The sequence below is a fragment of the Cyclospora cayetanensis genome, unplaced genomic scaffold, assembly GCF_002999335.1.
Source record: "Cyclospora cayetanensis isolate NF1_C8 unplaced genomic scaffold, CcayRef3 CcayRef3_contig_47, whole genome shotgun sequence".
Classification (NCBI taxonomy): Eukaryota; Apicomplexa; class Conoidasida; order Eucoccidiorida; family Eimeriidae; genus Cyclospora; species Cyclospora cayetanensis.
Genome location: NW_020312447.1, coordinates 6760 through 21339, shown reverse-complemented (window position 1 = coordinate 21339; position 14580 = coordinate 6760). Strand labels below are relative to the sequence as shown.

The 14580-nt window shown below is 47.3% G+C and overlaps 3 protein-coding genes across 3 annotated transcripts; 1 reads left to right on the top strand and 2 right to left on the bottom strand.

Annotated features, from left to right (window-relative positions):
* Positions 1-1920: 1920 nt before the first annotated feature.
* On the bottom strand, positions 1921-3179 carry LOC113146649. The gene is made up of 3 exons (XM_026334645.1): positions 2576-3179; positions 2311-2451; positions 1921-2162 (listed from the first exon to the last, which is right to left on the bottom strand). Exons 1-3 carry the CDS (start codon positions 3177-3179, stop codon positions 1921-1923), a joined length of 987 nt encoding a protein of 328 aa, XP_026190430.1.
* Positions 3180-4724: 1545 nt separating this feature from the next.
* On the top strand, positions 4725-6917 carry LOC34620731 (dynein assembly factor 1, axonemal). Its single transcript, XM_026334644.1, is given in 6 exon segments — positions 4725-4758; positions 4876-5047; positions 5193-5920; positions 6092-6264; positions 6438-6521; positions 6750-6917. Coding segments are annotated over 6 exon segments (1359 nt in total).
* Positions 6918-9720: 2803 nt separating this feature from the next.
* Positions 9721-11701, bottom strand: LOC34620730. The gene is made up of 3 exons (XM_026334643.1): positions 11353-11701; positions 10148-11180; positions 9721-10012 (listed from the first exon to the last, which is right to left on the bottom strand). Exons 1-3 carry the CDS (start codon positions 11699-11701, stop codon positions 9721-9723), a joined length of 1674 nt encoding a protein of 557 aa, XP_026190428.1.
* Between the last annotated feature and the right edge of the window lie 2879 nt (positions 11702-14580).

Here is a 14580-nt window from a genome sequence, read left to right as displayed (position 1 = left end):
AATATGCTTGGATACTAACAAAAACGATGCCGTGCGAGCCACTAGTGCCCTCTCCAAGGGGCGCCAAAGCTCTACACCACCTAGCCACCTTGCTAACCTAATTCCTCCTTCCACAAACCTGGGCCGCTAACGATATTCCGTTCTGAGAATAACGCTTGTGCATCAATCTCTGTACATATTCTAGGACTCCCCTACATGATGGGGCAGCAAGGGTCTCCAATGCTGGAAAAGTGCGTCCGGAAAGATCCCAAAACTCGACAGCCACTCTGTCATAGCTTACTAAGAGCCTTGCACACTTGATCTCAAAGAACACTCAATAGTATGTCCTTGCATAGCAAGCAATGCAAATACTCTGCAAAAACGCCCCTGGCATTATTCCCTTTCCTTGTACTTGGATGCCCACTGGGCCGGCTGCTGCACGCCTGCATCAAACTTGACCACCCAACAAAAAAGCTCTTGCTATTGGAAACAATTCAATGCTTCACGGGAACACGCAACCCTACGCAAAATCAGCAGTAAAAAACTCTTTGCTAACCGAAGATTGTTAGTGCGTTCACTGTTGCGTACAAGCAAGTTCGCGGCTTGAGGTTACAGCTTGGTTTCCCACGGTGGGCGTCAGTGCCGCTTTAGCCACAGGCACTCGGAGCAATTGAGCAGTTGCAATTAGGTCTTTTTTCTGCCCTGCCCATTGTCCATTCAATTTCATTGTCAAGCTTAAGTGTGGGGCAGCACTCAATTCTTAGAGTCAGGAAGGACAACCTGCGCCATAATTATTCTAGTTATGCAAGCTCCTTTGTTGCTTCGAGCCTTCGTAGAAGGTGAGCACTCCTGGAAACGATGAGCTAAGAGTTCCTATCGCTCCAGATGTTCACGCTTTGAGTGCGCCCCCAGCTGCAAAGAAAGCAGCTGGAGGCGCGATTGTAAGATACTTCCAGCAAGCTATTTATTGCAGCGCGAGCGAAGTTTAAAAGAGTGTGGGCACTCTTCACTGGTATATGAGTCACGTCACCGTTCCTAACAAGTCACTGATCTCTAGATTCGGCGCCTATTTGTGAAGAACTCTGTAACTCTTTTAGTCATTTGGACAAAAACTGGGCGGCCGCAAGTACTCTTCTGCCAAAAGCACGCTTCGTCGCAACAGGCGCATTAACCCTATACTACTTAAGCAGGTTCGCGGAAAAAAGTAGATTTTGCCAATCAATTTCGTGTCCAACTGTCCAAAGAAAAAGCCGAAACGCAGCTAATGTAAGCATGTTTAGTTCGCCTACTTTCCAAAGTCGTTTGCTTCCAGCATACTAGGCTGCCCTCCATAGGTAACGTATGCTTGATTGCCCTTCCCTGTTCGCGAGGCACAGACCTCAAAAACTGCCGCGAGTTAGATAAATAGATGTAATGAAGCGGTTTGTTGACCACATTCACGCCTCCTCAAAAATATTGAAGGGCGGTAACGCACATTTTAGGGAGTTTGTGCAACTGCGGTGCACGGATGCTGAACTTAAAGTACTGTTGTTCGGTGCTGTGTACGTCAACCAGGACCATGCAGGAAGCTTTGTCATTGACTAGTCACAATGGAGTGCAGCAAAATATAGTCTTAGCTCCATGACGTGAACTCGATGCAAGCAATCGCTAAGGCTTGCATAGAACATAGGGGCCAGAAAAATTATAAATGCAGCAAACTGTTGAGCCACTCAATCATGTGGCAGAGATGCAATCGATCGAGCAGCCAAAAATTTCATGTGTCAATTTGTGCAATTCTTTGTAGCATTGATAGCCACTGATTGAGTTTGTAGCAGTGCATAAGACTAACGCTAGCGCAAGGACAGTTGCGATCGCATATTAGAAGTTGGTACTGCAGGGTTCCCGACATAGGACACACATGGGAAGGGAGGATCTGGAACAACGATAACCGATGGGTTACATTTAGTATACCTGCAAAGACGGAGGGAAACTTGATAGCTCGTCACACTGCATCCAGTATGTACCGCTTTCCTCGTCTGCAAATCTATCAAGAAGGTCTGTAAGGGAGAGTGTCTGCAGCGTAAGAGTTTCTAAGGATGGATTTTCCAAATATTTTATACACTTTGGATGGCACTCCCATCCACGATTTCGCAGTAGGTACGCCGCTGCGTTATGAAGGGCGATGTGCTCAAGCTGTTGGTCTCCTGCATTTGAGCACAAGTACCATGTACATACTTCCTATAGTTACTTTCAAAGATCTTTTACCCAGCACGAAAGTTTTCTTGGAAGCAACCCAGGTGTGCCCACGCCATATTTGCCGCTTCTCTAAGGTGGAACAAAAGAAAAGCCCACCGATCGTCATGATAGAGTATTTTTGCTTTGGGCGCTTGTGGATGAAGGCCGTGACCAGCCGAATAAGGGCGGTATCTTTCCATTTTTCTAATGGAAGGCCGTGAGGTTCACACATATCACGAGCAGACACAATCTGCACCTCTGCAATAGTAGGAAAGCATATTTCGTGAAGATGCCAGATATGCACGGCAATCAGATATTGTTCCCTGGTGGCTCTTCAAATCAGTCGTTCATCTTACATCTACGTAAACTGTGAAGGCCTTACGCAGTTCAGTCAGCGTTTTTTGGACAGTTGGAAGGAGCATGAGTGTCTTCAGAAGACCTATGGAGGTAGCGTTCGACACTATAGCTACCTGACCGCGCTCTCTGCACTTTTGTAACAGGAGTCGAACACTTGATTCCAGAGCAGCCATGCGGGCTCGTGTAGCGGGAGAATATAGTGCTGCACACGGGCGCTTGGCTGTATAAACGCTCTGGCCGAAACTGGAGTAAAGTTCACAAAGCCAGTCAGTCGGACACAACGTGTTATCCCAGTCAAAAATGTAGAGGCGGGCAAAGGCTGTGTTGAGGCCTGTCAACGGCAAAAGAAGACCTGTAGTATCCTTGTTCACATAGTCAATTGCAGCATTAATGCTGGCCGTACTTGACAGTTCTCTACTTGTAGTGGTAAGCGGCAGCTTGCCATGAGACATTGTACACGCACGAGACTTTGCGGCGGGTTTACACAAGCGGTGTGAAAGAGCCACTTTTCCTGTGGGGTGGGCGGTATTGGTAGACCTTCTGTCCAAGAGATGGCCAGTGCTATCACAGGTTTCTGGGTATGTGATGGCCTTGATCGAGCTAGCATGCAAGCTGTGAGGAGCGTTCATTTGTGTGATGCAAACAGAAAACGAAAGATAGAAGTTGCCCAAGTATCCCCAAAATTGATTTTAACCACTATGATGCTTAAAAAGCTCAAAAATTCCCAATGTAGAATGGGGTTTAAAAAAGGCAGCCGTCCCTCTGGTGTTTCACTGCTCGGAGAAACCAATGTATCCTGGAGGCTCGCCAAAGTACCGATGGAGAAATAATTTTAAGGGACGCTGCGCGCATTCAGACTAATACATGCAGATTTATACGGCCTGACAAGAACATATGTCTTGCAACCGAGAAATGACCACTAAAAAGTCTTCCATGGAAAATAGACAAAACCATCTGCCACCAAGATGAGGCAAATGGCTGCAGAGGAGTTCAAGAAGTAGGGCCGCTTTTGCGACGTCTCATGACCACTTGCAGCAATTTTTACCAGTCCTACGTATAAATACAGATACAGTTTTGGTCACAGGAATAATGTAATACGGAAAAATTGGAGGTGTTAACCAATACCTTGCAATTTAATCCCTCTTAGACGGGTCCCCTACGGGGGCTGCCCGCTAGCTGCATGCAGGAGCAAGGATCTACAAGTTTCATGATATTGCATGCGGCACCTACTTCGACGGAATATATCGCTGTAAAAGCATTTCTCAGAGTACATGAAAACAAGTTAGTGGCTAGGATAATTAAACACGCACCAGTAAACCAATGACCCCCATACTTGCTGACATTCCAGAGGGCTCTGCAGCATATCAATTGTTACTCTATGTTAAAGACGACCCAATCCAGCGTTCTCAATATAAGCATGTCTCAAAAATGTCTTCGAGCTTAGCAAAGACTAATGTGGTTCGCGTATTTTTAAAATGAACAACCCACCAAGTCTCTGCGCGAGCAAAGGTGCAGCCTTCTTATACTAATGCCTGGGTGAATTCCTTTGGGTAAGTTCAACTGAGATCTGCTGACTGATGTTAAATAAGCCTACTGAGATATCGCGGCCATTTGTGCGGAACAATTCTTACAATGAAAGTAAAACGCCCGTTTGACTAGTTGCAGGCAAATTGCCCAAGTGTCAGCACACCATGTAACGGCCTTCATTTTACTTCCTTTCACAGAGTATGAATCATGCTGCAGTGTAGCATTGCATCCAAACCAGATATGCCTTTCATGTGATTAGTTAGATCCTGAGTTAGTGCATCCAGCACCAAATTGAACGCAGGCGTATGTGTACAGGGTTCTGCAACTTCATTAAGTTCTTCTGGTGTGGAAGGAACAAAACTTTGTCCGTGCTCATGGCCGGCACGAATCGATTGGACAACAACAATCCAGAAACCGATAGGAGCCTTGCAGCCACATGCACCCTTACAAGTATCCGCCTACCGGGACAACGACTGATAAATAGAAGAGTTTGGGCGAACGATTCACGAAGGTCAAGGGGCTTGTTGCAGCAGTACTCATAGGCACCGCCTATTCAGAGCGGGATGTGATTATTAGGTAGAAATATGCATGCAGCTGAAAGCAGACATCCAAACCGCATGTAAATGGCCAACATGGAAGGAATGAGCATGACAAAGGAAGCAATCCAGAAAATATGCCACGGTACGATCAGAGTGTACAGGCACTTAGTCTTCGGATTTTTGTGCTTAGCTACTGAACAAAACACACCTGGTCACAAAAGGGGGGAAACTGGAAATGCTTGCTTATACCATTTAACAGACACAGGCTTATACCACCAGCCAGCCTTGAATGAAAAGCTCTATCTGCATCGCCAAGGCTTCAAAAAAATTGAGAATTTGGACGAATATACCGAAGTACGTGCTCTGTGGCTGGGCGGTAACGGCATTCGAAGACTTGAAAATCTTCATCCACTCTCAAAACTCAAATGCCTGTGAGACGCTGCATCAAAAGACCTGCAGTGTCTTCCATCTCTGCGTTGAACAGGCAAGATATATGTGCCGCTTTTAAGGCTTTCAAGGTCACTTATTCCCCGCTGACGCATCTACAAATCTGTACTTGTGGTCCTTCGCACTTAGGTATCTAGAGCAGAATGAATTGACGCGGATCGAAAACCTCCACTGCTGCCCCGAACTAGTGATTTTGGACCTCTCACAGAACAACATTTCTCGCATCGAAGGCCTCTCGGGACTTTCTCGTCTCTCCTCCTTCAAGATAGCTCATAATAAAATTGCTTCTCTGGTGGTAAGTCACAAGCCGAACTTGGTACTCTGCATGCTCAGTAGCTCCTCATGATAACAGCCCGATAGGCGTCCTCCGTATGCTGATGATGCTCGAATGTCGCAGGATATTCTAGAGCTTCAGAGATGCCCGAGTTTAACCAACGTTGACATTTCCTACAATAACCTTTCCCTCTCCGAAGAACATCCTTCTGACTTCGATTTGCAAAAAGAAAGCTATTTAGCACCAGCGTGCGGCGCTACCGCAGATCTTCCAGCTAGTGAAGCCATTGTGGGAATTGTGGAAGGATCTAGTCAAATAGAGAAAATCCCTGCTCAACAGGCTCTAGCTGCTCGTCTGATGGATCCAGAGAATTCAACGCAAAATAGCTGCACCCCAATCGTAGTGACCCCTTCAAGTCGTCTGACTGGCACGCCTGTTGAGCACTTTTGCTCCACAACAAATACTGCAGCTAGCTCTGAATTTGTAGAATGCCTTAAAACCCTTCCTTCTCTTTCCTCACTATACTTGATGGGCAACCCTATAATCAAGCAAGTGATGCAGTACCGCCGAACGATGATAGCAAGTGAGCAGCTGCACTGTTCAGCTTGCACGGAGAATCCAACAGTGCTGGATACGCTTGCCGTACTTGCCTCCTCATGCAGACCTGTCTAGCCTTGTGTTTAAGGCACATTGACTTAAAGATTTATGCTGGCCACCGAATTCGGGGGAATTGCATACGCTGTAATATGCATAGATTTACCAACACTTCGGTACCTAGATGACCGGCCAGTTAAAGAGGAGGATCGCGAAGCAGCCATAGCTTGGTTCAGAGGTGGTTGGGAAGAAGAGAAGAAAGTTATCCTGGCGCACAGGCAACGTGAGCAGGACATTTTGAGGGGCCGCGTATCAACCTTGAGATCCATGCAGGTTAGAAACCACTCAGCAATCAGCTTCAAGAATTGCGAGCAGAATATGGATCCAAAGCCAATATCTCAGATAAATAGCTTTTAAGCTCCCTTGCCAAAAGTAGTAGAAGCACACGCACTTGCAGTTCTGGAGCGCTAAAAAAATAGTACTGCTTTTTGCAAGCTCTTGAACAGGAGTCCCACCGGCTGAAGATTAAATTAGCTTTGCGAAGAATATCAAGCGAAGCATGCGGGAAGGCCACAGGCAAGCTTGCACCGGTAGCGTACGAGCCGTGGATGGGTCTTCTAATTATAAGCACCTAATCCCTGCGATGTTCGCTTGACCGGCTTCATTGTTTGATCAATGGCTCCCAATGGTATGAGAGACATTTCAGCGGGGTGGCACGTTCGGTACTTCCTGGTGTGCTTATTAGCCTCCTAAGGTTTTCGTAAAAGCTGGAAGCGGTCTTCTCAAAAAAAATTATCCATCATATTTTTATCTAGTAGGCGCGGAGTAAAGGGGGAACGCTTGAAGGAAACCGACCCAACTGCTGGAATGTTGTTGATCACTGGGCAGGAGGAGGAGATGAGCAGTCAATGGCGGTCAATCAGTTTCCTGACAAAGAAGTGGCGACTGGGAGTCCTGTCGTATTCAAGCATCTGGAGTCTATCTAAGACCTCGTTTGCTTCACCTCGTCTACACTGGACTTTTATCTCTCTGTGTCGGATCACTGCCCAGCATCGTTTGCTCAATCACAACCAACTGGGTAGCTGCGCGCTGGGGTGGGCGACAACATCATCCACCTTCACAAAATTCAAGAACAAGCATCATAGGAATTTGTACATACTGCGGTGGCAATCGCTCGCCCCAAGTATAAGTAAATATGTCACATTGACAAGGCAAAATTCTGCTAGGCTAGAATGGCCAGGATGAGACAACTAGGCATTTGTAATTTGGTCATTCGTCTGCCCTGCCCATAATTCGTCTCAATTTTGCTGTAATGCTTGGCTCTATGTAAAAGCGCTCCATGATCAAAGTCAGAAAGAACGTCCTGTTCCACAATTATATTAGTCGTGCAAATTGTTGCTTGACCGGATAAAGTATATTGCCTTGCATCTGCACCACCCTTCTAGAGGTGAAAGTGGCTCCAGAGGCAATGGGCAATTTGGGCCGCTGGTATTTTGAGTATTTATGCGTCTCTCAAGCTTCTGCAATGTGGATTAAAGCTAGAGAGAGAAATGTAATCTTTATCGACTACATGAGACTGCATAACTTAAACTTCTTCATACAATTGGGCAGGGCACACTGCCCGGATGACGGGTGCATTTCTTACGGCACTCGCAGAAAAAGCTTCCTCTCTACCACCGTCATATGTAATGCATTGTAGGAATGCTCTGCATGTTTCGAATACTGGTGGCTCGCTTCCCTACCCATAACTTCAGGATTTTGAACACCCCCTTTGGTTTTCACAGCAGAGCACGCATGACGCTCCCAAGCTGCCTCGTTTCTAATGTTCTACTTCTTGGCCACTGAGATACAACGGCAAATGTTGTCCTGCAGTATGCAACTCAGACATCTCTAAACATCAAGTCAATATGACCTGCTTGTGTCTCCAAGCCCCGCAGGCAGCTCGACGCCCCAAAAAAGGAGCGGACGTGTGAGACATCGCTCCCCACAAAGTCCCAAGCATTTGAACCATTGCTTCTAGCAGTACATGATATCTAAGGCTGTCTCGGCAGGGAAGTGTGCATAGTCTGTTTCCTAAAAATAGGCACAGTATACTGTCTTAATATTAAGAATAAAAATCACACTGCAATCATCTCCAAAAACAGGGCGTATTTTGAGCTCCAGTTTTTATATTAACTATCAGCGCATTCCTTTACATTAGATTTTTGCTGAAATCCATATTACAACGGCACACATGAAGAAACTCATGCAGTACTAAAAGGAAGGAAAAGTAGACAAGAACACAGTTAAATTAACGGCATGCAGTTGAAACCGTGCTTGTAGCGGGAAATTCCCCATATACGGTTCCAAAGGAGATCCCATTACCCAGAGGCCCCAGCTTGTTCTTCACGCAATAATGCACGCATGGAAAGTCATTGATGACCGAGCACTCATCAAATGATATTTCTGCATGTGATTCCGTGTTCCTTTGAACTATTAAATTGTCTCTAATAAGAAAGACTCTTATTAGTTGTGTTGAGATTGGACGTTTGAGAGCGTATCAAGGGTCATGATAACAGTTAAAAATGTCGGAAAAGGAAACAACCCCAGGAGTCAGTTTGTACGGTATTTGCACTCAATTCCAGAGAGAGTAGACCGCTGATTCTTTTTCCTGAGGTAGAGCTTGTTAGGGTCTACACGAAGGCTGAGCAATGCCATCATGGAGTTTGGGATCTCCACAGGCGCGCATTCAGACCGCATTTGAGTTCTTTGCTATACCTTCATGTTGGCAAGGGAGAGCACCGTACCTCATCGTTGGGCACCATTACACGAACGGATTACGTTGGGAGCCGATTCTGCGTAGGGAGGCAGTAGGATAGCAGAGCAGCCTGATGGACAAGGCCTTTGATCCCTGTAGGTTGTTCAGCTGAGCCTCGCAGGGTCGTTTTCATGATATCCCTAGACTTTTCGGGTCTGCCTCATAGTGAGTAAAATCGGGCAGTCTCTCATTGGCAGTGTCAATAACCAGGTCATCCTAAAAAGACTCTGTAGAAAGTTCGTTTTTAGCTCCAAGCGGGAGAGGATGCTTAGCTCTTCATCATATAGGGTATTAAGAAGGCTTATAAGAGGTTTGTGCAAATCGAGCACTAGGTTTTGAGCCGGCATTGAAGGTCTTCTCTACCCTGTAGTGTTACAGAGGCTGAGGAGAACTCTAGAAAAGCATCAGTGAGCGCCAGTCTATGGACGGGGGATCGTTCAATGCCAGGGTGTGCGGAGGGAAGCAAAGAAATAGCAGGGCAGCTGGCTTTTCGAGCTTCGGTGTCGGTTGGTAGAGTAATTAGCATCATGCGCAGATACCGCACGATATATATGAAAAGATGTCCTGTAGGCACACAATTTTAATTAGGTTCTGGTGTAGGCACCCATGCATCAGCGCTAACCCTTTTTAGTGGCTGAATATCCTCACAGGCTACGAGCGTTTCCTGATTCTTTGAGTATTGGCGCCAAGATCATACCTTCAGCTGGAGAGCAAGCATCTCCCATCTCTATTTCTGGATCAGATCACCACATTCAGAGCTTGTCTACCAGACTCACTACATCATTGATAGGTTGTGGGAGTATGGCGTATTTTCGCGCTGCTTGCGGAAAAGTATGATCCGCTTTTCCAGCCTTTGCCATCGGATAGTCAATGTTTACAAGAATTTCTGCTGCACAGGACCCTTGTGACATTATGCAGGGGGCGCTTGAGGCGGAGGTTACACTTATACTGTGCAGCGGGCTGCTAAGAGCCACAAGGCTATACGCATGCTGTCAAACGGCAGGCTTTGCCATGACCGACAGCTGCTGCAGTGCTGGCCGTGTTTTATCTGTGATGCTTGCTGTAGTCTCTGTGCGCTGAGCCGGCACTTCTGTGCCACCTTTCTCATTGGATTGGTCTGCTTGACGCAGTGGCGTTCCTGATCTGCTTCGAACTTGGTGAATAGCTGCTGACCCGCAGTGCATTTTACTACCTAAGGCGCTCTTGCCAGACACAGAAGCGGCTGTTGGAGTAAAACACAACAGCCTGTCCACGGCTGTGGGTGAAATGGTTTGGCACAGCCCACTGTGACTTATATAGCCATTAGGAATTTTATTTACATGTAATTGTTTTTGTTGCTGATCTTGCTCTTGATTTTGCAGCTGCTGCTCAATATGGATACGAGCTTCCCCCGGCAAGTCCCCTCCTATGAATTTCTGCGTAACTCTTTTCGTGTCTGGTACACTACCGGCTTCATCGTGGCTTCGCTGCACTGTACAGATTTCTGGTGCCTTAAGTGCAGACGTTGGCATCTGCACTAGCTTTCTGATTGGTCTACGCAAGGAGGGATTCTCATCGTCAGGGAGCCCGCGTGTGAGGTAATGAGGATCCATCATACCGCCAGTGGTTTCAGGCCGTCTATGGTTTCGATGCTTCCGACGCGTTTGCTGCTGCGACTGGATCTGAAGCAGCATGAGTTGCATAGCAGACACCTGGTGCGCAAGATTAAGCCAGTGCTGCTCGCCAATTATCGATTGTTGAAAGTTTTTCGTGTTCTTCGTTTTTTTAATGCCTTCTGGTTTCAGAGACGGTTTTTCCGTGCATTGTGAAGTACTGCTGTTGTACCCTTGCTTTAAATAAGCAATCAGGCGCTGTGGCTGAGAAGGTGGCAAGGTCTTCTGTTTATTGTTTCCAGGTAGCTCCTCTGGTATAGATAAAGTAGTGCCGCACTCTTCTCCGTCGTGTATGCCGCCTGCTGTTGTTATGCAACTGGGTCCGAACCCCAAGACAGCCAAATGGGAGCGAGCCCCGCTCTTAATAGCTGTTCGCTGCGTACTGCTGCAAAAGCCTTGTTGCGACTGCATCGGCGTGATGGCGCGTGCCTTTATAGGCCCACGTGCATCGGCGGCATGTGCCGTTCCCTCGTACAACACATCTTGAAGCGTAATGGCGTGACTGCGTGCCTCGCTAGCTAACGGTGTTGCTTGTTTCACTTCCTTCGTCGAATTCTCCTTTCTGCTTACAGGAGCATCTTCTACAGTGCATTTCTTGGAATCTCTGACCAGCGTACATTTCTCTCGGTGTGCGCCGACATGAGATGGACCATCGATTGTGGCGAAATGTATCCCGCCTATCCCTAGAGCTACATGGCAAATAGCAAACCAACCAACACAATACCGTTCGTCACAATTTGCTCGTGAATTGCGTGCCAGTACCACAGCATTTCCGAAGATATCCAAAGAAATAGGAACTGCTCCAGTAGTTCAGCACACGCATACTGGGAACCGCCACATGCAAAATCGTGCCCACGGAAGAACGAAAAGGAGCCGGTGAGGAAATGGGCTAATAAACACAAAGCGCAATGCTCATTTTTGTCTTTATCTTATATTAGAAAGGCGTAAGCGTCGGGGCAACTTGGTACTGACTTGTGGAGGCGAATGCAAATGTCGATGGTGATAGTCTCTTTTGCATGTCCTTATGCAGCTCAGCGAGACAAGAAGCTAGCCTATCCTCTGCTGGGAAGCGGACAATCATACACTTTTTGATGGACCACCCTACAGCCTCGTTTATAAGCTCTTTATTTCGCTGCTGCCGGTGCTTTTCGAGATCTTTCTGTTGGTGCAACTGGTCGAGCAGAAGACGAGAACGAATCGCAGCTTCACGACAGCGGAGAGCCCGCCCCATGGCGCTTCTTTCTTCACAGAAGCTTAGTGCGTTATGCAGGCATTCGAGCTGGTGCTGCTGTTGTTCAAGGGCTACCCACGAAGAGCCCATCGAGCCAATCCCCGGTGTTGATTTGTTGTGGAGATATTGATCCCAACGTGTGCTCCCTTACAAGTTGCACCAAAGAAACACTGATGACTGGTATGCTTCACGCAACGTCGATTTTCCCATACCACATGACAACCACGATCAGACTTTGCTCGTCCCAACATAGCACCTGGAGAGACAGCCACTACTTTTCTGGGAGTTTTGGGCAAACTGATTGCAGTGGACGGCCACAAATGTTGGGTTCTACTTCATTCACTCTAACTGCCAAGTTGCACTATCGTTGATGGCTAGGAATGGTATTTTGGTTGGTATTCTACTACTAAATGTGCTTTAAAGATGATGCGTGGAATTATTGGCGGTAGTTGTGAGTCCCTGGCCTCTCAGGAGTGCCACTGTGGTCCACAGAAGGCATCATCAAGCATTTGGATTGTAGATTTCCTACAAATCCGCTTGCTTCATCAGACGGAAAGCATGTTTGGGATGCTTGGAAACTGTGCCTGTCGTGCCAGCCCCATGGTCGATCAATGCATGCATACGTCAGCGAGGCAGTCCCCATTGTTTGTGTACGCATACAGGCATACGCTGTTTGTTGAACTCATTTGGCCCGCAATGTGCTTTGAATGGCAGTGACTATGAGCCTGTCAGGCGCTATGTGCATGCAGGTTTTTGATCGCAACATCTGTCGTTTTGGAACCGAGTAGCCTCGTGGAGCTCCATTTCGTCTTAGTGCTAGACTGTTCCCTTGCAGCAAGAGTGGCAGCTTCCTTTTCCTTTCACCTAGTGCGGAATACTCTTTCGGTTTGTTTAACTGTACCCTTTGGCTGTACCCAAACATTCTCCCATCTCTATCCAACCGCTGCTCAAAGGCCCCTCACAGTGAACTAACACTAAAGTAGCGCCTCCAGCCGCTTACTTCAGAGGTACAAAAGCCCTCTTATCACGCTAAAAAAACTTATTTAGAACTACAGACCCTGCACGCCCTTAGTCTGGCTTTTAGAGCCCCAAGAACATTGGAGCAGGTGCATGGTTCTCTATATACATGTAGCGCGCTGAGCTGTACTTTAGCATCTTCCACTGCACCAGTTATGCACACTTCAAGGGCTCTACGAGTAAAGGGGCCGTAAATGCACTACCAACAAGCAATCATCTTGCCGCCCTGCTCTGCCGGCAACGGGCGCTGCTGCTATTGCAGCAGCAGCAAGAGCAGGCACAGCCGCCGTCAAAACGCTGAGCTAATACTGCTTATCCAGGAAAACTTATGAGCTTCAACGGTAGTAGCAGCATCATCTGCTGCTTGATATGCTCCAAATCGTACTGCTGCAGCTTCCCGCGGATACTAGAACTAAGCGTTGGTAGAGAATTGAATGATTGTTTGGTCTGTTCCTTTAGATGAAATTAGCTGTGAAATCTCGGAGTGCTTAGATGATACAATTCCATACAGCTGTGCCGCTCCGAACATACAGCTCTAACCAGCTGTGCCTCTCCATGTTAGGAACATTGAGAGCGATATGCAGTGGATGGAGGGAACTCTTTTGGAAGACTTTTGAGCTTTTACTCGATCTGCATTGAGCCTAGTCTGAGATGCAGCATTAGACTTTTAATCACCAATTATTCTGTCGCTCTTTCTTTGTCCATCCGCAAAATGTCGATGCAGCACGACGTTGAATTTCCTTGTGCGAGTTGTCTGGCATTGATAAAGCCACTTAAAACTTTTACACTTTGAACAGCTGCGAATATAAGCTGAAGAAAAACGCGCTTCCATGATAAAGGGCGATGCTAGCACTACGCATGTTGGGGCGGCAGAGGCCAGCAAGCACTCAACCAAATAGTGTACCACGGGATCAATAAATAACGAAGCTCAAGCTACGGTGCCTGAGCACATGGAATGAGGCTATGAACGCTGTTCAGCATATGTGCTCAGATATTAGGCATTCGATAGGCGCAACGGTTGGGATTCAGTATTTTTGGGGCTTTGTGAAGGAACTACAGGCCTCAAGCACCACACGTTTACAAAGCGTAAGGCTGCATGTGAGTCTAAGAGACCTTAGCCAATTTCTTTGGTTTTACGTCCGGAAGTGTTCGTAGGGCACGTTCTGAAGTAATGATTAGCTTGCGTCTTTGCTGTTACGTCGTGTACGCGTGCTATCGACCAATTGGGAGCCAAAAAAGCTCCTCAGATTCCAGAGCAGTCTGCCGGGGGGATTAGAGAGGGTGTCAGTTAAGACTAGGGATAAGGATAGAGAAAGCAGCAGGCAGCATTCTAGTATGTGAAGCCTTTATACGACCAAAAGTGCATGCTTGTCCACGACGGCCTTGAGAACTGCTTCCGGCATCCGTTGGGCGTTCCCTACTTCATAGTGTGTGAGGACCTTGAGCTCAGCAGCAGTCCAGCAGCTCCAGGTGCTCAAAATTTGAGCTGCCATCTGGGGTTTTCGTCTAATAAGCAACTTTTTCTGGTGCTGGTGTGCGCCTCATGGATGGGTGATCAGGCTACTGGTGGAGATGAAAAACGTCTCTCGAAGCCTGCGACATCTTTCGCTCCCCCGAACTACTGTTCATTAGTACTTTTAATGCTTTGGAGACTGCAGGCCAAGGCTAGCTACCCTCTTTCATAGTATGCATCCCTTCACAGGCCAGAACCCCCCATTTGAGCTTATTTTTGGACTAGCGCTTGCTGAAGAATAGTGGTGCTGTCCCAAGCTCTCGAAATACGCTGGAGTAACCGGCTTCTGCAATACCGGCTCAGCGCATTATTTTGAAGATCACAGACTAGATGACCACCCTGCTCACGATCGGTGGGCGAAAGTTAGCTCTGCATGCAGGCTCTTGGGGCAGTATCTTCCCCATCGATGCAGTGAACGTCAATGCCTCTTTAGCCACAA

Coding starts and splice junctions, on each gene's coding strand:
- LOC113146649 (XM_026334645.1), bottom strand. CDS start 3,179: ATGAACGCTCCTCACAGCTTGCATGCTAGCTCGATCAAGGCCATCACA. Junction 2,452..2,575: donor AAAAACGCTGACTGAACTGC/GTAAGGCCTTCA, acceptor CTACTATTGCAG/AGGTGCAGATTGTGTCTGCT. Junction 2,163..2,310: donor ATACTCTATCATGACGATCG/GTGGGCTTTTCT, acceptor GCTCAAATGCAG/GAGACCAACAGCTTGAGCAC.
- LOC34620730 (XM_026334643.1), bottom strand. CDS start 11,701: ATGGGCTCTTCGTGGGTAGCCCTTGAACAACAGCAGCACCAGCTCGAA. Junction 11,181..11,352: donor ATTTGCATTCGCCTCCACAA/GTCAGTACCAAG, acceptor GAACTACTGGAG/CAGTTCCTATTTCTTTGGAT. Junction 10,013..10,147: donor CCAGACACGAAAAGAGTTAC/GCAGAAATTCAT, acceptor TATAAGTCACAG/TGGGCTGTGCCAAACCATTT.